We start from the raw sequence: 22,194 nt of genomic DNA, 5'->3' as shown, positions 1-22,194 counted from the left end.
CACGTTTCCAATTAAAATAATAATAACCATAGATTTCATTTATAAGCGCCTTTCAAGGCACTCATTGACACTTCACAAACAAAAGAAGAACAACTTTTTTTCTGGGTGTACACGTATAACACATAACTCAACCAAATTCATCTTTATATAGCACTTTCACAACAGGTAGCTGCAAAAACACACTTTCCAGAACGCATGACAATATTTCGAATTGTATTGTTTCTATAAAATAATAAAATCACATGTTGAACCTTTTTTCCTGACTATGCATATATATATATCACATAATATTTTTTTATTTTAGATTATTGGGATAAAGCCTAATTATGTTATATTTGGAAAAATCTTATAACCTTGATACGACCCCACAAGGTCTATAATTTCGTATTGTAGTAATCAGCGCAAAAATGTAAATTAGATTAATCAACTGTATTGGAACCTGAATAATGGGTTCCGGGCACGTTCATCTGATAATAATTATAAGTAAAATCTCTGGCTTTGCTTGAACAGGAAAGATTGTGATTCTTTAAATTGACTTCAAAAAGAATGATAAAAAATCCAAGTGGTTTGGGAGAAGAATGTGTGATGTCAGTCCCAGAATCTCAAGCTTTATTTATTTACAGCCGAAAATAAATAAATGAATGAATGAATGCGCTAATTTTCTTTTTTGTTTATCCTTAAGTTCTTACATGATTTCGCACACAAGGTTTAGTTTTAGAGATAAATTATTTTTTTCAAAAATTGAAATCAATCGCGGTACTTTCTGTCCCACAATGCCTTGCGTAAAAGCTGATAACAAACATGGCGCCGTTTCCGTATTAGCTCTGCTTTTGTACTTTCGCACTTTGTCTAGCGGTATAAATCCGAGATTGCCATTTCATGTTCATATGATTATTAATATTCCGTTCAAGAAACAAGACCACCATATTTGACAGGCTCATTATTTAGTAGCGGCGTGCTGTCTTTCCATCGTAAAGTCCCGCGTGGGTTAACTGTCACATTCGGTGTCAGTCAAACCAAATTCAAATATCCGTGCTGACTCTTGAGACATGAAGGAGAATTTGACTCTGATTCAGAGATTGAACGCGCACCCGGACTCGAGGTGCTGGTTCGTTGGCTGGAATCCAAACGGGACTCTCCTGGCCTCGTGTGGGGGCGATAAGGCCATTCGGATCTGGGGACGAGAGGGTGAGTCTCCCCCACCTCATCCTGTATAATTAAAACTGTCAAGGCGAATGCACTTTTCGTTAAGTATGCTCATTTTCTCTTTGTACTATTACTCTTCTCCCTTCAACCCCCTTCATTCACCAACACTGTATATAGTATTCGGGTTTACTTTGGCTAATCTTCATTCCTTTCCAGTGCTTGCCTTTTAAATGTCATTCTACCTGCTCAATGAAGATCACAATGTCATGTGCAACAATCTATGTCCACGGGATGATTTAATAACTGAAATATACTTTCAAATGTGATGTGTGTTTTTTTTCTCTTTTAACTACGGGTATTTCTAATTTTCCTTTTATAATTTTGTTTGACCTTTGTCAACCTGTTATTGTGTGTACTATATATGCTCAATAAAACAAACAAACAAACAAATGTCGGAATCACCTGTAAATTAAATTTTCACATGAAAATTATTTCAACAAAAACAAGCATATCAAAATTCATATTGGTGTACAAGCCCCTCCGTGAGCCGTCACCGTACCGTGGTGGAGGGGTTTGCATGTCCCAATGATCCTAGGAGCCAAGTTGTCTGGGGCTTTATGCCCCTGGCAGGGTCACCCATGGCAAACAGGTTCTAGGTGAGGGGCCAGACAAAGCATGGCTCATAGACCCTTATGATGACTACAATATATGGACCAAGGTTTCCCTTGCCCGGACGCGGGTCACCGGGGCCCCACTCTGGAGCCAGGCCTGGAGGTGGGGCTCGTTGGCAAGCGCCTGGTGGCCGGGCCTACACCCATGGGGCCCGGCCGGGCACAGCCCGAAGAGGCAACGTGGGTCCCCCTTCCCATGGGCTCACCACCCATGAGAGGGGCCGAAGGGGTCGGGTGCTATGTGAGCTGGGCGGCAGCCAAAGACGGGGACCCTGGCGGTCCGATCCTCGGCTGCAGAAGCTAGCTCTTGGGACATGGAATGTCACCTCTCTGGCAGGGAAGGAGCCCGAGCTGGTGTGTGAGGCAGAGAATTTCCGACTGGATATAGTCGGACTTGCCTCCACACACAGCTTGGGTTCTGGTACCAGTTCTCTCGAGAGGGGGTGGACTCTCTTCCACTCTAGAGTTGCTCACGGTGAGAGGCGCAGAGCAAGTGTGGGCATACTCATTGCCCCCCGGCTCAGTGCCTGTACATTGGGGTTCACACAGGTAGACGAGAGGGTTGCCTCCCTCCGCCTTCGGGTGGGTGGACGGGTCCTGACTGTTGTTTGTGCATATGCACCAAACAGCAGCTCAGCATACCCACCCTTTTTGGAGTCCTTGGAGGGTGTGCTGGAGAGTACTCCTGCTGGGGACTCCCTTGTTCTGCTGGGGGACTTCAATGCTCACGTGGGCAATGACAGTGAGACTTGGAGGGGCGTGATTGGGAGGAACGGCCCCCCCGATCAGAACTCGAGTGGTGTTTTGTTATTGGACTTCTGTGCTCGCCACGGATTGTCCATAACGAACACCTTGTTCAAACATAAGGGTGTCCATATGTGCACTTGGCACCAGGACACCCTAGGCCGCAGTTCGATGATCGACTTTGTAGTTGTATCATCGGATTTGCGGCCGCATGTTCTGGACACTCGGGTGAAGAGAGGGGCGGAGCTGTCAACTGATCACCACCTGGTGGTGAGTAGGCTCCGATGGTGGGGGAAGATGCCAGTCCGTCCTGGCAGACCCAAACGTATCGTGAGGGTTTGTTGGGAGCGTCTGGCGGAATCCCCTGTCAGGAGGAGTTTCAACTCCCACCTTCGACAGAGCTTTTCCCATGTTCCGGGGGAGGCGGGGGACATTGAGCCCGAGTGGACCATGTTCTGTGCCTCTATAGTTGAGGCGGCCAATCTGAGTTGTGGCCGTAAGGTGGTTGGTGCCTGTCGTGGCGGCAATCCCCGTACTCGCTGGTGGACACCAGCAGTAAGGGATGCCGTCAAGCTGAAGAAGGAGTCCTATCGAGCCTTTATGGCCTGTGGGACCCCAGAGGCAGCTGACGGGTATCGACTGGCCAAGCGGACCGCGGCTTCGGTGGTCGCCAAGGCAAAAACCCGAGCGTGGGAAGAGTTCGGTGAGGCCATGGAAGCCGACTTCCGGACGGCTTCGAGGAAATTCTGGTCCACCATCCGACGTCTCAGGAGGGGGAAGCAGTGCACCACTAACACTGTGTACAGTGGGGATGGGGCGCTGCTGACTTCGACTCGGGACGTTGTGAACCGGTGGGCAGAGTACTTCGAAGACCTCCTCAACTCCACCAACACGCCTTCCTTGGAGGAAGCAGAGCCTGAGGACTCTGAGGTGGGCTCTCCTATCTCTGTGGTTGAAGTCACCGATGTGGTTAAAAAGCTCCTCGGTGGCAAGGCCCCAAGGGTGGATGAGATCCGCCCGGAGTTCCTCAAGGCTCTGGATGTTGTGGGGCTGTCCTGGTTGACACGCCTCTGCAACATCGCGTGGTCAACAGGGAGAGTGCCTCTGGATTGGCAGACCGGGGTGGTAGTCCCTCTTTTTAAAAAGGGGGACTGGAGGGTGTGTTCCAACTACAGAGGGATCACACTCCTCAGCCTCCCTGGTAAGGTCTATTCAGGTAGGCTGGAGAGGAGGGTCCGTCAGGAAGTCGAGCCTCAGATTGAGGAGGAGCAGTGTGGTTTTCGTCCCGGCCGTGGAACAGTGGACCAGCTCTACACCCTTAGCAGGGTCCTTGAGGGTATGTGGGAATTCGCCCAACCAGTCTACATGTGTTTTGTGGACTTGGAGAAGGCGTTTGACCGTGTCCCTCGGGGAGTTCTGTGGGGGGTGCTTCGTGGGTATGGGGTACCGAACCCCCTGATACGGGCTGTTCGGTCACTATACCACCGATGTCAGAGTTTGGTTCGCATTGCCGGCAGTAAGTCGGAATCGTTTCCAGTGGGGGTAGGACTCCGCCAAGGCTGCCCTTTGTCGCCGATTCTATTCATAACCTTTATGGACAGAATTTCTAGGCGCAGCCGAAGCGTTGAGGGGGTCTGTTTTGGGGGCCTCAGTATTGCATCCCTGCTTTTTGCAGATGATGTGGTGCTGTTGGCTCCTTCAAACGGGGCTCTCCAACTCTCACTGGAGCATTTCGCAGCCGAGTGTGAAGCGGTTGGGATGAAAATCAGCACCTCCAAATCTGAAACCATGGTCCTCAGTCGGAAAAGGGTGGAGTGCCCCCTCCGGGTCGGGGGGGAGATCTTGCCCCAAGTGGAGGAGTTTAAGTATCTTGGGGTCTTGTTCACGAGTGAGGGCAGGAGGGAGCGAGAGATTGACAGGCGGATCGGTGCAGCGTCTGCTGTGATGCGGACGTTGGTGAAGAAGGAGCTGAGCCAAAGGGCGAAGCTCTCAATTTACCGGTCGATATACGTCCCAACCCTCATCTATGGCCACGAGCTATGGGTCGTGACCGAAAGAACGAGATCCCGGATACAAGCGGCCGAAATGAGTTTTCTCCGCAGGGTGTCCGGGCTCTCCCTTAGAGATAAGGTTGAGGAGCTCGGTCATCCGGGAGGGGCTCAGAGACGAGCCGCTTCTCCTCCACATCGAGAGGAGCCAGATGAGGTGGCTTGGGCATCTGATTCGGATGCCTCCTCAGCGCCTCCCTGGTGAGGTGTTCCGGGCATGTCCCACCTGGAGGAGACCCCGAGGAAGACCCAGGACACGCTGGAGAGACTACGTCACCCAGCTGGCCTGGGAACGCCTCGGGATCCCCCGGGGAGAGCTGGAAGAAGTAGCTAGGGAGAGGGAAGTCTGGGCTTCCCTGCTAAAGCTGTTGCCCCCGCGACCCGGCCCCGGATAAGCGGTAGATGATGGATGGATGGATGGATGGATGGATGGTATCACACAAGTGAGCTATTTTCTGTTCCTCATGTTTGTGTACTTTATTTGTCTAATCAAGTATTGTACTTGCAGGTGACTCGTGGGTCTGTAAGGGTGTGCTGGAGGACGGCCACCAGCGCACCGTGAGAAAGTTGGCGTGGTCTCCCTGTGGGAATTACCTGGCTTCTGCTAGTTTTGATGCCACAACGTGCATCTGGAAGAAGAAAAATGATGACTTTGAGGTTCGTTTTAATTTTTTAAACTGTTGGAAATGTTTGTCCTCTGACTTTCCTCTTCTCCTTTCAGAGTTTGACCGTGTTGGAGGGGCATGAGAATGAGGTGAAATGTGTGGCTTGGGCCCCTTCAGGGAACCTTCTGGCAACGTGCAGCCGGGACAAAAGTGTTTGGATTTGGGAAGGTGTGTATTACATGGCACATGTTGATTTACAGTCAGTGAACCCCTGTTTATCGCACAGGATACACACATATTTGTTTGCATTGAAATTGGATGGATGGGTATTGTTGTAATCTGATTTCTGACTAATTTATGATCACACCAGACTTGTTTGGTAAAATTTTGTGCAGGTTTCATTGTAAAAATTCAGTTTGAAGTCGGTAACCGTTCTGTCATTGTTCCTGTCTTTATCTTAGTGTAAGCCTAACCGACAAGACAAAACATTTTTGTACAAATAGCACAGTTGACAATCTGCTCTCTTTTGTTTCATAGTGGATGAGGAGGACGATTACGAGTGTGTTACAGTCCTGAACTCCCACACGCAAGATGTCAAACATGTAGCATGGCACCCGACACAGGAAGTGAGTCCGAGGACTTGACCAATTTCTTCTTCCTTGCTTCTTACTAATTTTATTTTATTTTTTACATAAATGTACACCTAGCTTCTGGCCTCAGCGAGCTACGACAACAACATTTGTATTTACAAGGAGGTAGATGACGACTGGGAGTGTCAGGCCACACTGCAGGGCCACACGTCCACCGTGTGGAATCTGTCCTTTAGCGCCACCGGAGAGAGGCTGGCGTCATGCAGCGATGATCGCACTGTCAAGATTTGGAAGGAGTATCCAGCCGAAAGTGGTCAAGGTGAGTTGATTGGCAAAATGAGCTTCCTCTTGTGTTCTCGTTTTGGAACTGACCTCAACCTTTTGTGCTGTTGTCAGGTGACATATCATGGAAGTGTGTGTGCACGCTCTCTGGCTACCATGGACGCGCAGTGTATGACGTTGACTGGTAAGATCGGTCTTTGTTTTGTAAATTGCATTTTTTCTATGAAAGTAGATTAAATATTATTTGGGGGGGTTGTTTGATTGAGTTGGCTTTTTACAGTGAGAGTATGATCCACACCACAAAGTTCCTGAATACATCACCCCCTGTTCCTCTTAGGTGTCGTCTGACTGGTGCCCTGGCAACAGCCAGCGGTGACGACGCAGTGCGAGTGTTTAAGGAGGAGTCATCAACTGACCCTGACCAACCGGTGTTCTCCTTGGTTGCACACATGCCCAAAGCTCACAGCCAGGACGTCAACAGTGTGGCATGGAATCCAAAAGAAGCAGGACTGCTGGCTACTTGTAGCGACAGTGGTGACATTGCCATCTGGAAGTTCCAAGAGCAGGACTAGGACTGACTATGGTCCACATACTGCACAGACCTCTTTGTTGCTACAAAGTCACAATCCCAAATGTGTGCTCCAGTCTCATTCATCTTCATTAATTTACTTAAGGTGTTTAAAAAAAAAATCATCAACGCAACGACAAGAATTATCTTTATTGCAAAACTCCGATTACTAAAAACACACGGACTGGTCAAAATTAACTTGAGTCACTGAGTTAGCCACCGTTAACTTATTGTTGCAAGACAAACTTGAATGTTGTGTAACAACAACAAAGTGCCTACAGGTAATATGAAATCTGAATGATTCTGTGTATGTTCCCAAACTAAAAATATTCCCTTCTGGATCAGTGTATGTCATAATAAAGCTGACCTGAACACATACCCAAAAGTTGTAAATAAAAAGTCAGAAAGCAATTGTTTGAGTTGAGAGTAAATAAACCCGATAACGTATGTACAGAAAATCAAACTTCCAGGGTCTGTTGTGCTGCTTCTCAGATCAGTCGGAGTCGCTGTCTGCATCACTGTCTGCCTCTTTCACATCTGTGCTGAACTTGTACTCCTGGTCACAACCCATGTAGGCATCGCTCATGAAGTACAGCGTGTAGTTGTGAACGCCCATTGCCGGTGCAACAAAGTCCAGTTTGACCTGTTGGAAAGGGACGGAAGGCTGGTTTAACATGGAGTATGCTCACAGGCTTCACACAGGAAGAGTGCAGCGAACGGACCTTTGCTTTCTGTTGGAGAGTCAGTCGCTTGATGGAGATGAGACTGTTGGACTTGGGGTCTCCAATCACAACCCACCAGCCCTCTTCGCGATTCTGGGGAATTGTATTTGTCAGATTAGAAACAAATTGCTCTAACATTTTTCACATATTAAGTAAACTAGCACAACAATCACATTCAGTTCTAAAGAATTAAATAAATAAAGGCCTTCATAACGCTTTAAAGGTCAGATTCGACCAACGCCCCCAGGAAGCTCAACGTTTCACGACCAGTCAGTACAGTTTGTAGACATCAGTAAACTACAATCACTCAAGTTTTTTTGTATATATTACAACTGTTAAAATGCTTTCTCAAACAAATACCTGAGGGAACATAGGTGCAATGACAGGCCCAGTGACCTCTTCCTCTCGCTCCAGTTGAACTTGAACCAGAACTGGATTTCCACTGAGAACAAAGGAAAAAAAAATGCCATTCACGGAAGCGTTGCAATTATTCCAATAATAATTTGCGGTTAATACACAGTCCAATTCGAAACAATCAAATCCTTGAAGAAGATGAAGCTCAACATGAAAAGTTAGGAGGCAAACCTCTTGATGTTGTCCTTTTCGGCCACCTCGTAAGACAGCTCGATGTTGGGATAGCGGTTACAGAAGCGGGCCACGTCAGCCATCTGAGCGTCAGAGAGCTGAAGCAAAGCACTTCTGTCTTCATCCTCCATCTCCATGATGTCAAAGATGCTCTCCACACCCTAGTTCATTCAGGACGGCTCATGACTCCAAAGCTCGTACGTGGAATGGTCTTCAGCGACAAAAGACAAGACGTTTGTGTACCTTGTCCACGCAGCGCTTGATGTGCTCCGAGGTGAAGAACGGGAGCTGTTTGAGGTAGGAATCCTTAGACCACATGGCCTGTGTGACCATCTGGGCCAACTCCATAGCTGCCAGAGCAGGGCTCAGCCAACCGTTACTGGACAGCACATCCACGCAGGCCTGGATCAAACGCACTGCCTGACAAGCACAACACCGCAAGGGACGTTACTGAAGCTGTCCCACAGCACTTGAAAAGTAAAACATGCTTCTAAATGCACACTTTGCTCAGGATCTCCTCGGTGTCGGACTGCAGCTCGGCACTCAGCTGCATCCTGGAGAGGTGCGCTTGGAGCAGCAGATTGGTCTTCACGTGGGGGTCGTTGAACTTGGGGTTGTTCAGTTTGTGGGGTACCTTTTGAGCCAGCTGCAGTTGACAAAACCAGATGCTTGCGATTGTTGATACTTGTTTACATCCGTGCGGGCAGGTTTCAGCAAGATGCATTTACCTGTCGGAGGAGCGTGTCCTCATGATGCCTGATGGGAATGTTTTTGTACTCTGCAGCGTTGGAAATGATCTCGATTAAGCCACGGATCTTTGTCTTGGCGTTGAGGGACATGCTGAACAGCTCTGCCCAACAAAACAACACTTCAGTTGGAAATCAAGCATTTATGGGGTTTTACAGCAGACATACAAGTCCACATTTTGACTTTCAGTGTCGTGCCACGTTTTGCATCATGTAGGACACCACTGAGATCTACTGAAGACGCGATTAATTGGGTTCTTGGTATTCCAATATGATGGCACAAACCGATGGTGGTGTAGTTGATGTAGTAGTAGGCGGCAATCATGCCCAAGTTGAGCGGCGCCACATCCATCTCGTCCTCGATGCTGATGCACTTGGACTGCTCCAGGTCGTGAAGTGTGTGTTCCACTAACTCCGACAGATGATCAGACAGGTGGCGATGGGACATGCCTGCCACAAGGTCAGCACCGAGTCAGCGGGTTCCAGTCTGGGCTCACTCACCTGCTTGTTCTTCTCCATATCGACAAGACAAATGCGTATTCACCTTGCAGGTTGTAGTAGTTGGGGTTCTGGGTCATACGACGGTACAAGAATGTCCAAGTCAGGTAGTCCACAGCGTCCTGTTTGTTCTCCACCGTTTTGGTGACAATCTCCGCATTGAAGTGGTCATGCAGACAGTGGTCCAAGTGGGATTCCACAGGGAGGGGCTCATACAAGAACTTCTTGAAAAAGTCCTAACAAAAAGGGAGGAAAAACAAGCTTAATTGTTGTTGACCCATTCATTTATTTGGCCTAAGAAAAAGTGCATACCTTCTTGGAGCCCTGACACATGATCACACAGCGCCCCTCATCATCAAGAATAGGTCTGTTGGCTTTGCCTACCATCTGGAGGACGTCATATATGGGATAGTCCACGTAGCTGCAAGAATTATTGACAATTAACACCAATGCCGAATTTCATCATCTGCTTATCTTGCACGCTGCCCCTTTAAGGATGGATGGATAGACAGATAGAAATTGGGTTTTTTTCCATTTTATTGTTTGTCAACAAAAATATAATAGGAATACATGAGTAATATGGGAAAAAATGATTAAAATGAAATGCAGTAATAATGTCCACAATCAATTACATAATTTATTAATTTAATCCCACAAATTTTCAATATGTCACTGTCATATTAGTCAATTCAATTTAAGTCCATTCTGTGGCATTTTGTATGAGTGAAAATCTACTTTGGTGCTTGCTGTTTCAAATTTGATGTTTTCAGAATATGTATCTGTGATTTCTCGTTTATGTCTGCATCAGCAGTACCCTGAAATGTGCACAGCGTTTCATCTTTACTTACGCATGTATGATGCCATTGTAGTACTGCGTGTCCATGACGATGACAAGATGAGCGGAGATGTTGACCCCCCAGCAGAGCGAGCGAGATGACACAACTACCTGGACAGCCCCTGGAAAACAAGATCAACACAGACATGATGAACTTCGAATCATTCACAGTCAAATAAGTGCGGCGAAAGTGCAGCGCATCAGTGGTCGTACCCGAGTTAAAGAGCTGCTCCACTATTTTGCGTTCGGTAGCGGACAGGCCCTCATGGAGGTAGCCCACACCGTTGGCCAGAGTCTCCTTCAGGGTCGCGTCGGTTATCTTATCCAAGAAAGGCTCAAGATCTTTCTCAGTGCAATGTAGGAACCTGAAGGATGACAATCATTTGCAACGAACCCGCATTCATTGAGGGGGGTTATGTTCCAGACCAATAGAGAGACCTGCAATATTATAGTAGTATTGTATTCTAAAAGTGTCCTTGACAGACATGCTCTGTGATTAACAATAGGTGAACTATGATTAGTGGGAGGAGAGTACTCGCCACTGCGAATGTGACCCGGCACCAACAGGAAGGCAGACTGACCTCTGAGGAACCACATCAGCAGCACAAAATGTGAGGATGTCGATGGCCGTAAGGCGAGTCTGCCTGCGTGACGGCACAAACACCACTGCTGGTTTGGAGGGCGAGTGTTTCATGATGGCGTGATACACCGGCTTGGCCATGGAGAGCAGGCGAGTCTGAGTGTGACTCACGTTAAAGCCCTAAAACAACAGAAGGGAAACTTCAGAGTGGAGTACTGAACTTGCTACGAACTGTTTGAAACTTAATGGGACAAACTTTTCCACACCTGGATGTGCAGCTCCAGGGGCACAGGCCTGACGTTTGGGTGGAAGTTGAATGTGGCCGTGGTGCTGCAACCCAACCAGTGAGCGACATCTTTGGCGTTGGACAGAGATGAGCTGAGCGCCACGATCCGTATGGGCCGCTCAATCTGAGAGGAGATGTACCTCATCCGTGAACAGATGACCTCCAGCACAGGCTGTTGAAAAACAAAGGTTTCACAATCATGCTGAATGTCCCATTGAAAAAAAACCCTGCACTTTAGCTTGCGACTTTATTCTTACTCCATTTTCTCCTCCAATGAGGTGTGTCTCATCCACAATAAAAAGACTGACGTTTTGGACATTCTTCCTCTGCTTCCAACGGCGAGACAGGATGTCCCATTTATCCGGCGTGCTGACAATGATGTCTCCTTTACCTAACAGTTTCAGATCTGTGCTTGTTTCCCCCGTCAGCAACACCACCTTCTTGTTCAGAAAGTCTTGGAACTTTTGGTGCCAGTCGACAAACACCTGACCGGGGGAAGAAGAGAAAGATGATTTGAAACAAGTCTGGCCTTCGAGTTAGGCGGTGCACTTTGTCCTTCAAATAAAAACAGTTTTGTCCTCCCCCCAACTCACAAAAATGGGACTTTCCTATTTCAATCGATATTCAACCCTTGGCTGAGAAAAAAAAGCAAATGACAATCAAAACAAGTTTTGCCCCTCACACCAACATGAACAACAGAATGTATTTATTTATATGGATCACTTGACAGGTGCTTCTGCTTAAAGCCATGTCAAAACACGAACGAAATATGATCCTTAATAAATCCATCCATCCATCCATTTTCCAAACCGCTTGATCCTCACTAGGGTCGCTGGGGGGCGCTGGAGTCTATCCCAGCTGTCTTCGGGCAGTAGGCGGGGGACACCCTGAATCGGTTGCCAGCCAATCGCAGGGCACACAGAGACGAACAACCATCCAGGCTCACAATCACACCTAGGGACAATTTAGAGCGTTCAATCAGCCTGCCATGCATGTTTTTGGAATGTGGGAGAAAACCGGAGCACCCGGAGAAAGCCCACGCAGGCCCAGGGAGAACATGCAAACTCCACACAGGGAGGTCGGAGCTGGAATCGAACCCGGTACCTCTGCACTGTGAAGCCGACGTGCTAACCACTGGACTGCCGGGCCGCCCCTTAATAAATCACACTGCTAAATGTACAACAATTTATCATCATCAAATCCATTTTCTAGCTGATCCATATGTCCTGTTGACAAAGTGTTGCACCACTTCCCTTCGCAAGCCCTTTTCTCATGTTGCGTTTGACAGATAAGGCAAGGCGACCTCTGCTGCAAAAGTTTCCAACATCACTGCTTTTGCAACGTATAAATGGGCATTATGTCTTAAGTAATTTTCAGCGTGATTGTCTTTCATTGGGCTCCTTTCTTATCATACACACAATTTGAAAGAGATTCCACTCGTATTGTTTGCTTCTTAATGGAAGTAAAAGTGACTCAAAATAAAAATCAACAAAGGACGTTAAATGAAGCCACTTAAAATTGATAAGCTGGCAAGATGGACTGTATTTTTGTAAATGAGCGCACGACACCCATGGCACACTTTGAACTACAGAAGCTGCTAAAATGAAAATACATTGATTAGAAAAAATACTAAGAACTTGTCCTGACATATAAACTCAAATAATTCCATAAAATGGACTGCTTCAAATGCGACCGTACCTGCTCTGCAAGTGCCTCCATGGGGGTGATGTAGACACAGCGACCTTCCGCGTTATGGAGCAGCATCCTCAGAATCGCAAATTCAGCACAGATTGTCTTTCCACTGCCAGTGGGGGCTCCCACAAACACATTGTCATCACTGTTGTACACTGCATTGAACACTGGAGGAAGACAGAATTAAAATCAATTCAAAATGAAAATGCTCCCTTTGGTTCAATTAAAGATGCTCAACATTGCCCTGTTGATTGTACCTTGTGTCTGAATTGGGTTAAAGAAGGGGAACTTGTTCTGGTAGAGGGCTTCAAAGGCAGAGTTCCTGAGAGCAGTGACAGGAAGAGGCTGCAGGTCAAGCAACTCTGTGGGTGGGGGGTACTTCTCAGGGAGAATAAGGTGACGGAATGACACTGGAAGCTGGGTCTCACAAGCTGAAACAATCACAAATACAGCAATTCAAGAGGTTACTGGAAAAGTTTACCGAGACAACACAAAGCGGAGTCCGTATAAAAGACGCTTCGCTTACAGAGCCAGCGGTCAGAAACCACGCGAATAAAGTACTGTGGGGGCAGAGGCTCGAACACGGGGACAAAGAAGGTCACAAGGTGCTCATCCTGGGCGTATTTGGCTTTGAGCAGAAAGTACTCATGGTGGAGGATGACCTCACTGTCGACGTCCTCCACCAGGATCCAGAAAGCCTCTGAAGAACCGTGAATCTAAAACATGCCGCATAAAAACATTATCGGCCGACTGTACAGTGCTGCAAATCATCGGCTGTTCAGTACGTTGCAATTAGTGACCTTGTCATCCCACTGGAAGTCAGGCGTGATGGTGAGCTCCACTTTGAGTGTGGAGCGGGTGATGGGCTGCAGATGGACAGCTAGGTCCAGTTTCGGGAACTGGTGGACATACTTGTGGATGGTCTTCCCCATTTTTGGCATTCGAATCAGTTCCCCTGGAAAAAACAAACAAAAAAAACCAGATTATGATTCTAACTGGAGATGGGGTAGAGAATTTAGAAAGGGGGAAACCCACCAATTTCATTGTGGTTGAGGTCATAGAGACGCTCAAAGGGGAAGTTTTTCTTCTCAATCTTCTTGATCACTTCTTCTGGCAACTTTTTAAACTGTCTCAATGGAGACATTGACTGCCACCTGGAAGAAATTACAATACATATTAGTATAATGCCTTTGCAAACCATTCACTTTAGATTTTGTGAAAGATTTACATTCTCTTATCAATCATCTTGCACAGATTCATGGTTTTGTCGGAGAGTTGAGCCCAGCCTCTGTTCAGAACGATCTCAAAAATAGCTCGCATCAGCCTTCCAGCACTCTGCAAGAGGATGTCAACACACTTGTTTTGGAAAAACATTGGTTGTATGAGGTCATATTTCCTTGGACAAACATGATTAGGCAACACATGAGACCCTAAATAAATATGTAACAGTATATACCTGTGTCACATACACCATGTCTGCCATGAGGGCAAAGCCTTCCAGTTTTAGCTGAGAGATGAATGCCTGAAGCAGCACATTGATCTGTGGAAAGACAAAACATTGTCAAAAGTACAAATAATAACGACGACAATGACTAATAACAAATGATAAATGTGTTTCAAGAAATCGGATGCAGTCTGTGGACATTCAAACCCATGTCTGGATTTTGTATGATCTGGTCATGTTTATTGTACAGCGACAACTGACAGCTACCTTGGCACTGGGCTCCTCAATGCTTTCCTTCACTGGAATCGGAACTCTCTCCAGCAGCTTCTGAAGTTCCAACTTCTCCTCCTAAAAAAACAAACCCACGGCATTGTAAGCGTCCATGCATCCTGTTATCTTGTTGTGATTAGACAACTGTGACTAGATTTGTCCGGAGTCCATCATACCTCTCTTACAGTGATGTTCCTGAACTCAGAAGACAATGAGAAGACACGAAAGAGCTCAATCTCACTGAGGGTCGGCTTGAGCAGCTGGTTGTAGGTTTGAACCGAGTCGTGTGTGATGTAGAAATGACTGGCAATGCGGCCCAGATCAGTCACCTTTGATGAGATAAAGAGACCAATTAGAAGCGGTCTATGAAAAAGGGATCATAGAAACACAGAGGCGTATACCTGGAAACTGCCAGTCCTCTTGTCGTATTTGACTAGGCTGTTTTTGTCGAGAACACTGGCAGCTGTGTGCACTAGGTCAGTTCGGCGCCGCTCCAGGAGAGGATCTGTAGACCGGTCATCGTGGGAGACGCCATACAGTGTCGGGTTGCGAAGCATGCGCACATACAGGTAGGTGTAACCCAGCCAGTTCACTGCATCCTAAAATGAAGCCCCCCAAACGCATAAAACTTTCAGTGACTGCTTTAATACTAATGTCGGAGGGCCGTCTGTACGTGACGGCAACTTACCTTCACAGTCTGAACATTTCCCAGCACTATCTCTGCATTAAGCATGTCAGGAAGCTTGCCCACCATCTGACTCTCTATGGGCAGCTGCTGGTTGAGCAGGGACAGGTAATACTGCAGCTCTCCATGGGATGTGATCAGGATTCCTTCTCCCTTGGTGTCGTACTGGGGACGGCCAGCTCGACCAAGCATCTGAAATTGGGTGATAATCACAAATGTCATTTGCCTGTCGGAGGAGCCTTTACTTCATTGCATGCTCTCGACGCTGACCTGCAAAATGTCCAGGGCACCGAGCTCAGTCCATCTGCCTTTCTCGGGACTGTACACCTGGGTACCTTTGATGATAACTGTGTGCGCTGGCAAGTTGACACCCCAAGCCAGGGTTGCCGTGGACACCAGAACCTGAATGTGCCTATCAGCGAACAGATCTTCCACCAGTGTACGATCCACTCTGGTCATTCCAGCGTGGTGGATGGCAAAGCCGTAAGGTAGCAAATCCTTCAGCTCAAGGTTCTATAAAATGCAATTCGGGCAATATGAAGGTCGTTGGAATTTTGCACAAGTGTTCAAAGCGTTTATTAGCTGCTAATTTTATGTTATTTTCGTTGTGCTTGTTACCTTGCATTGTTCTGCTTCAGTGCGCAACACTTCAGTAGATGCTGAGCCCTCTCGAAGGAAAAGGCCCAGTGTATCCTTCTCCAAACACATGTCTCGAATGGCCCTGGCTGTCTTTCCGGTCTCTTTCCTGGAGTGAACAAATACGAGCACCTTGCAGAAAGAAACCAAAATTAGAAGCCGGCTAAATGGGCTTCAACATCAGTGTACAGTAAACCTGCGCAATTAAGACTGAGCTCTGCTGCACATACCAAAAGCCTCCATCGTTTGTTAGCATGGGCTTTTCAAATCCCACTGAGCAGAGCATAAACACAAGGCCTGTGACTTCCACTAACAACACAGGCTAAATTTAGCTTCTCACTAACTTACAAAGATGTTAAATAGTTGAGACGTATCATGTACTTCCTTGCTTACTTGATACGAGTTACTACATTCCTAATAGCCAGGGCTTTGGCAGTTTACTAGGGTGTTACAGAACGGCGACAAAAATATGCACAAAAGCCACAAAGTGGTGAATTTGCAACTAGATGGGGGTTCGTTGTAGTTCATAGGATTCAATAAAAGTGAGAATGATCACAGGCCAGAGTGTTTCCCTCAAATGCACAGTAATACAACATATACCTGGTTCTTCCCAGCATGCTCCATTATCTTCTCATAAACAATTTCATTCATGATCTGGAAACGTTTAATGGCTTTCTTCTCTGTGATGCCAACATACGTCTGCTCCAGAGGAACTGGTCGGAAACTGGAGAGAGAACGCGACACATATCACCATTTACACCAGGAGCTATATTTGAGCAAGCCACAAAAAGGGTCCTAGCTAAACATTCCACATTTACATGGCATACCTGTTGTCAAAGTAGAAGAGGCCCTTTGCAGGATCAACACGCAGGCAGGTTGCCACATCCTCGTAGTTGGGGAGCGTGGCACTGAGACCAAGCAGGCGCACGTCTTCCTGGGTCAGCTCCACGTTGCGGATGGTTCTCGCCACCAGAGACTCCAACACGGGCCCACGGTCATCATGAAGCAGGTGGATTTCATCCTTCATAAACATTCACATTTGTTATATCAAAACATTTCCTAGAACAACAAAGTTGAAAAAACACAGGGACAGCACTTACAATGATGATGAGGCGCACTAGTTGTGTGTAGGTACGCTCGCCACCTTTACGAGTTATGATGTCCCACTTTTCAGGTGTGCAGACAATAATTTGAGTAGCATTGATCTCTTCCTTGCACAGTTGGTGGTCTCCTGTCAGCTCAGAGACTGTAATTCCATAGCTCGCCAACCGCTGAAAGAGGAGAAATGGTTGAACCCTTTTTTTAAAGATGGTGAAGACATGGTATGTTGGAACGCAGTGAGCCATTAACTATGTTGGAAGGTGGTACGACTTACCTTGCTAAAACTTCCCACCATCTCCTGTACAAGAGAGCGCATGGGTGCAATGTAGATTATTTTGAAGTCATCCACATTTATGGTTCCATCCATGTTTATGTGCTTTCCTATTTCCCTCAGGATTGCCATCAGAGCAACATTTGTCTTACCAGCTCCCTGTAAACACACAAACACACATCAAAATGAGTTTATAGAGAAAGCAGATGTGAAAGAATCTCTGGATTGGAAAATCCAATGTATCCCTTCAATGGTGCACTAATTCAACCTACCGTTGGTGCACACACAAGGAGGTTCTCATCAGTATCCATGGCGGTTTTAAACAGCTTGCTCTGGATACGGTTCAGGTTTTTGAAACCTTCAAAGCCAGCCTGTGCATATTTGGGCAGCTTCTCAATTGAAACCAGCACCTAATGAAACACCAGTGAGAAAGAAAATGAGGAAGAAAAAAAAATCAGTCAACACTCCCAGTGGTTTGCATGTGGGACAGCAGGCAAAACACAAACCTCATCATCAGCAAAGGGCTTAGGTTTGAGTGCAGGCACATGCACTTCTTCATAACCTTTCCTTTGTTTACGGAAAGAACCATCTGGCAGCTGGCACCGCTTGTTGGCCATGAAATGACTTCCCTGAGTGAAGGTTAAGTCTTCAAGGTCCAACAGTTGTCGGGGGGCAACTGCCTGTAGGACAAGGACAACTATCATGAACGGCTTTCTAACTTGTACACATTAGGACTGAGCGATACGAACAAAATTTCATATCTTCATATTGATGCCAAATATTTTGCAAACTTTTTAAACAACTAGTACATAACAATATAGGTTCAGTGAAAGGCATTTGGATAAAAGCAAAACGTCACGAAATGATGTAGACCGTGCGCTTCCTAATTAGAACTGACAGACAGTCATCATCTGCAATGTGAAAATTGCGTATTTTGAGGGTCACCATACAATATGTTGTACTGTATACCTTTTCTTAACCCGCAAAAAGAATCAGTCAAAGAACAGACAGGTTGATACAGAAAGGGGATATGGGTGATAATTAAGACCAAAAAACAGGGACTCGCTCAATCACTTGAATGGACTGGAGAGGTGTGCACTTTTACCATCTTATCCAGACGTACATATGAAAAGGAAATGGCCATCTTGTGTGTGTCTCTCCTTCTCCCTCCCTACATGTCAGATGATTGTCATTGACTGGCCTTAGCTATCGATACAGACCAAACTCAAAAGGAGGTACGAGGCTGGTTGGCCTGAGCTGTACACGCAGTGCAAGCATCACAAGTCTACATAGTTGACTGATATTGTTACAATTTTCAACATGAATAATTTGAATGTTCATATCGAAATGATAAATATATCGCTCAGCCGTAGTACAGTAGACCATTTTAAGTTGCCTGTGCGTAATTTTGCAATGGATATTACTTTAGCTAATCGTGACAACATGTACACAGTAAGTGTCAATATGCTGTGCTGCAACTACATCAACACTGCTGCATATTTACCTCTCCGTGACCCGTGTCCATCGCTTCCATGTCATCCACACGGGACTTCCTTACCCTCTCCCTGCGGGATCTCTCCTCCTACAAAAAAAAAAAAAAAACAACAACAAGATATGACATCAATTTTTTACAAAAATAACAATAACTGCATACTAATAAATGCATAGCTACACCTTACCCGAATAATATCCTCCTTCTCTGTCTCTTGCAGTTGGTAGAGAATCTTTGACAACTCCTGATCAGACTCCATTTTTCCTGTGATTCGTTCCTTTTCTGCCTCACTTTGAGCACTTGCCAGCATTGTACAATACTGAACTGTGTGTAGCAAAAAACATGGAAACAAAATTTGGACTCACAAGACAATGTACAAATTTCACTGTCAATTATGCAAATATGCACCTAGTTCCAGGCCAGAATAACGAAATAACAAAAGCAAAAAGCACTTACTCATGCGGCGATGTTGGCGAAGGATTTTGATGAAGTCAAAAGTGTTAAAGCCAAGAAGTAATACAAGCTGGTTTTCACACTCCCTGTCATCACTGGCAGTCTGAAGAAAAGAGACAAAAACTGAGTTTGTAAAAACAACAACACACCGAGACGTCAAAGCACAAGAGGGTTAACAGACCTTGAGGATTTCTAGAACCTCGTCGGCTTTCTTCTGAGAGACGATAGCATCATCATAAAAGCGACTCAACTGTCGTTGAAGCCAAAAGGCGTCAATATCTCGAGGGTGGAGATCCTTTTTCTTCACAGTCATGACATCGCCTGTGACACCAAGCTAAATAGGACGAGGAGAGTCATCCGTACACAATCCTGCTGACTTCATCTCAACTACTTAAGCAGATTGTTAACTTACGTTGGCGGAAAGAGCGCAGCCAACATCAGCTTCCTCTCCTTCACTGTCTTCATCTGAGTGCTCATCACGCACTTCTCCATACTTGTCTTCATCACCCTCCTAAGGAGCAATACAGTAAAAAATAATCACCGCTTGGGTGCAAAATTGATTTCCCTGAGATTCTCTTACAAGATAAACATACCTCCTCATCAGATCCAAATTGGACATTAACGCCATATGTTTCATCAATGTTGTCATCTACACAAAAAGTGAGGATTTGTTAGAAAATGCTTATTTAACAGTTCTTTGGCAGCCAGACCTTAACACCCAGTTGCTTCTTTAGAACGTACCCATATTCTGCAAATCTTTGTCACCCCCATAGTCTGTGATTTTCTTGCCCAGGTTGACCAGCACGTGGTAGCGTGTGTCATCGGCAGGTCCAAGAAGCTGCTCCACCTCACGCCGCCTTTCCTTATCCCTCATTTTATCATTCTTTAGCACTGCCAAGACTTCGTCGGCTGCTCCACAGAGAATATCACGCGGCTGTAGGGAGACAACAGTCAAGTTAATTCAGTTATTGTTATTGGACATTCATTTGAAACAAAAGTTCAGTTGTCAAAAAGTTTCATTTTCACACCTGATCTCCCAAAGCAGCATGGATGAAGCTGAGCAAAACTTCATAAGTCTCCCTGGTTTCTTTTGTTTTGGGTTTGTATACAATTCCCACCATTTCATCAATGCCTTCTGACAGAAGAGTAAAGCCCTTCATTTTGTTGATATCATGTCTGTCCTCATCCCTTTTCCGTCTCCTGCGTGAACAAAGAAATCAAAAGAATGACATGACCAAACGAAAGATCTAAAGAAATATTTTAAATGTATAAAACACATTATAGAACCCACAATACACGTGTCTTAAGGTTTCTAATAATTACAGAAAGTTTTACGGATAGAAAAAAAATACTTTGAGTCTTTGGTTACATTCAAGATTATTCAGTGAAAATTGTGGAATTTGTGATAACCTATTTTCATATCTCCATGTTCTTTGTGTTATAATGCATTGTATGAGAATGTGAAATAGCTGTCTGTCATTAAGGAACATGCTTAACCGATACACGTTTAATAAATTTTAACAACCTCAGAACCAAGTATCTAGGTATCTATCACTGAACTAAAGCAAAATTGTATATATATGATATTGAATTACACATCAATTTAAACGGCGGACAATGCAAATGAGGAACTATGATGTGTATATTCGTAAGACTTTGTCTGATATACAGAAATGTAAGAAGAAATTTATCATAACAGTACTAACTTGTCGCGTCTCTCTTCCAGTTTTTGAGGTTTTGTCCTCTGAGCTTTGTCTCCCATCTTGGTTCCCTCCAGCTTCCCCACCAGGGACAGTACTTCTCCCGTAGGTTCATCTCTCCGTGTCCGGTCGATCAGAGAGCGATCAGCTTGCAAGACCAAGTTCGAATTCTGTGGTTCACAATACACACAATGAATTGGGTCCAAGTGAGGCTAACCGCTAATGGACATGCTAACATAAACTGTCAAAGGTAAGAACCAATACACTCAGTCAGCGTATTTTATATCGTATTAAACCAATTTAAACAAATATGAAAACCCAGGTAAAGTTCAATAAGCTAGGGATGCTGCAAAATATACTCACCGCCTTGTATTCATACTGCAGGCTACGAGCGGTAACATCCGCCATTGTGCCACTTTGTTAGCTTTCAGCGTAGTTTGGAAAATAACGTGATACAGACTCAAAAATACCACACCACTCGTTGCACACTCTTCTTGCAAGTGTATGTGGGACTCATCAGCGTAAGACTTGAACGTATATAATGAAATTTTTAAAGAAAAATGATCCCCCTTCAGTCAAATCACGCTCGCGTTACGTTACAAGACGGCGCTAACACGAGCCTTCAACCATTTCCGGGCTCCCGGTTTTTCTGTTTCCGGTGTCAGAAGTCACACAAACTGCGAACATGGAGGCAAAATCCAGCGCCCTCTAACGGGTTTATTTGCAATGCAGGTGTGAGGTGACGCAAAGTTAACGCGCTTCGGTTGTTTGTAATAAGTTGTCATAAAACTAATTTTTAAAACTAATTTGTTTTTATTGCAGCTCCAAGTCTTTCTAAACAAGATGCCACCCTACAAAAAAATAAAAATAAAAAAAACCTAAACCAACCTTATGCTGTTTTTGTTGGAAGATGGTGACACCAGCAAAAACTCTAATGGTCTGTTAAATTGTTGTTGTTTTTCATAACGGAGCGGGTGATGGTCTATCCTGGTAGTTGTTGGCATCAACAAGACCAAATATGAGAGTTTATGCTGGTCCTCTTTGCAGCCCAGCTCTGAAGCTCCAAAAGGTTGGATGAGGAGTGTCCTACACAGCCATTTTCAGATCTCTCCAGAGGTGTTCGTATTGAAGTCTGGGCTCTGGCTGGGCCACTCAAATTTTCATACATTTGGAAAAATTTCACACACACAAAAAAATCACCTTGTCATTATGGTGTTGTTAATTCTAATGTGTGTGTGTGTGTGTGTGTGTGTGTGTGTGTGTGTGTGTGTGTGTGTGTGAATTAGAATTCACCTCTCTGCAGTGTGTGTGTGAATTAGAATTCACACACACGCACACACACTGCAGAGAGGTTCATATTGTGGCGAATCATACTAAGATATGTTGTAGTTTAAAATAAAGAAATAAAACGTTTTATTTTTGTTCTATTTTTGAACTACAGAGAGTGCAGGAGCAGGTCAGGGTCAGCAGTGTGACGCATGAGCCTTATGTGCCAGTGAAAACTATGAATTGTGTGCTTGTGGTGGCAGATAAATGTCAACAAA

General features: G+C 45.5%; 2 protein-coding genes across 2 annotated transcripts; one reads left to right on the top strand and one right to left on the bottom strand.

The window, feature by feature from the left end:
• Positions 1-769: 769 nt before the first annotated feature.
• Positions 770-6,865, top strand: ciao1 (cytosolic iron-sulfur assembly component 1). The gene is made up of 7 exons (XM_052066863.1): positions 770-1,188; positions 5,118-5,266; positions 5,331-5,442; positions 5,752-5,840; positions 5,922-6,123; positions 6,201-6,270; positions 6,424-6,865. Exons 1-7 carry the CDS (start codon positions 1,050-1,052, stop codon positions 6,656-6,658), a joined length of 996 nt encoding a protein of 331 aa, XP_051922823.1. The 5' UTR covers positions 770-1,049; the 3' UTR covers positions 6,659-6,865.
• Positions 6,786-21,292, bottom strand: snrnp200 (small nuclear ribonucleoprotein 200 (U5)). Its single transcript, XM_052066861.1, has 44 exons — positions 21,014-21,292; positions 20,657-20,820; positions 19,979-20,150; positions 19,692-19,884; positions 19,544-19,599; positions 19,363-19,461; positions 19,132-19,284; positions 18,954-19,053; positions 18,685-18,821; positions 18,510-18,587; positions 17,512-17,685; positions 17,278-17,415; positions 17,009-17,164; positions 16,734-16,904; positions 16,461-16,654; positions 16,234-16,357; positions 15,616-15,765; positions 15,268-15,510; positions 15,001-15,189; positions 14,714-14,911; positions 14,489-14,641; positions 14,310-14,390; positions 14,055-14,138; positions 13,827-13,933; positions 13,634-13,752; positions 13,399-13,553; positions 13,125-13,314; positions 12,856-13,029; positions 12,605-12,765; positions 11,164-11,391; positions 10,887-11,078; positions 10,622-10,800; positions 10,254-10,405; positions 10,054-10,162; positions 9,518-9,626; positions 9,252-9,441; positions 8,993-9,157; positions 8,690-8,811; positions 8,464-8,607; positions 8,205-8,381; positions 7,962-8,122; positions 7,737-7,818; positions 7,377-7,469; positions 6,786-7,297 (listed from the first exon to the last, which is right to left on the bottom strand). Exons 1-44 carry the CDS (start codon positions 21,056-21,058, stop codon positions 7,148-7,150), a joined length of 6,411 nt encoding a protein of 2,136 aa, XP_051922821.1. The 5' UTR covers positions 21,059-21,292; the 3' UTR covers positions 6,786-7,147.
• Positions 21,293-22,194: the final 902 nt, after the last annotated feature.

This window comes from Hippocampus zosterae, chromosome 6 (assembly GCF_025434085.1).
Source record: "Hippocampus zosterae strain Florida chromosome 6, ASM2543408v3, whole genome shotgun sequence".
NCBI lineage: Eukaryota > Metazoa > Chordata > Actinopteri > Syngnathiformes > Syngnathidae > Hippocampus > Hippocampus zosterae.
This window is presented reverse-complemented; position numbering and strand designations above follow the sequence as displayed.

Coding starts and splice junctions, on each gene's coding strand:
- ciao1 (XM_052066863.1), top strand. CDS start 1,050: ATGAAGGAGAATTTGACTCTGATTCAGAGATTGAACGCGCACCCGGAC. Junction 5,841..5,921: donor CATGGCACCCGACACAGGAA/GTGAGTCCGAGG, acceptor ATGTACACCTAG/CTTCTGGCCTCAGCGAGCTA. Junction 6,271..6,423: donor GCAGTGTATGACGTTGACTG/GTAAGATCGGTC, acceptor TGTTCCTCTTAG/GTGTCGTCTGACTGGTGCCC.
- snrnp200 (XM_052066861.1), bottom strand. CDS start 21,058: ATGGCGGATGTTACCGCTCGTAGCCTGCAGTATGAATACAAGGCG. Junction 16,358..16,460: donor CTCTTCTACTTTGACAACAG/GTATGCCATGTA, acceptor TTCTCTCTCCAG/TTTCCGACCAGTTCCTCTGG. Junction 8,382..8,463: donor CCGAGGAGATCCTGAGCAAA/GTGTGCATTTAG, acceptor TGTGCTTGTCAG/GCAGTGCGTTTGATCCAGGC.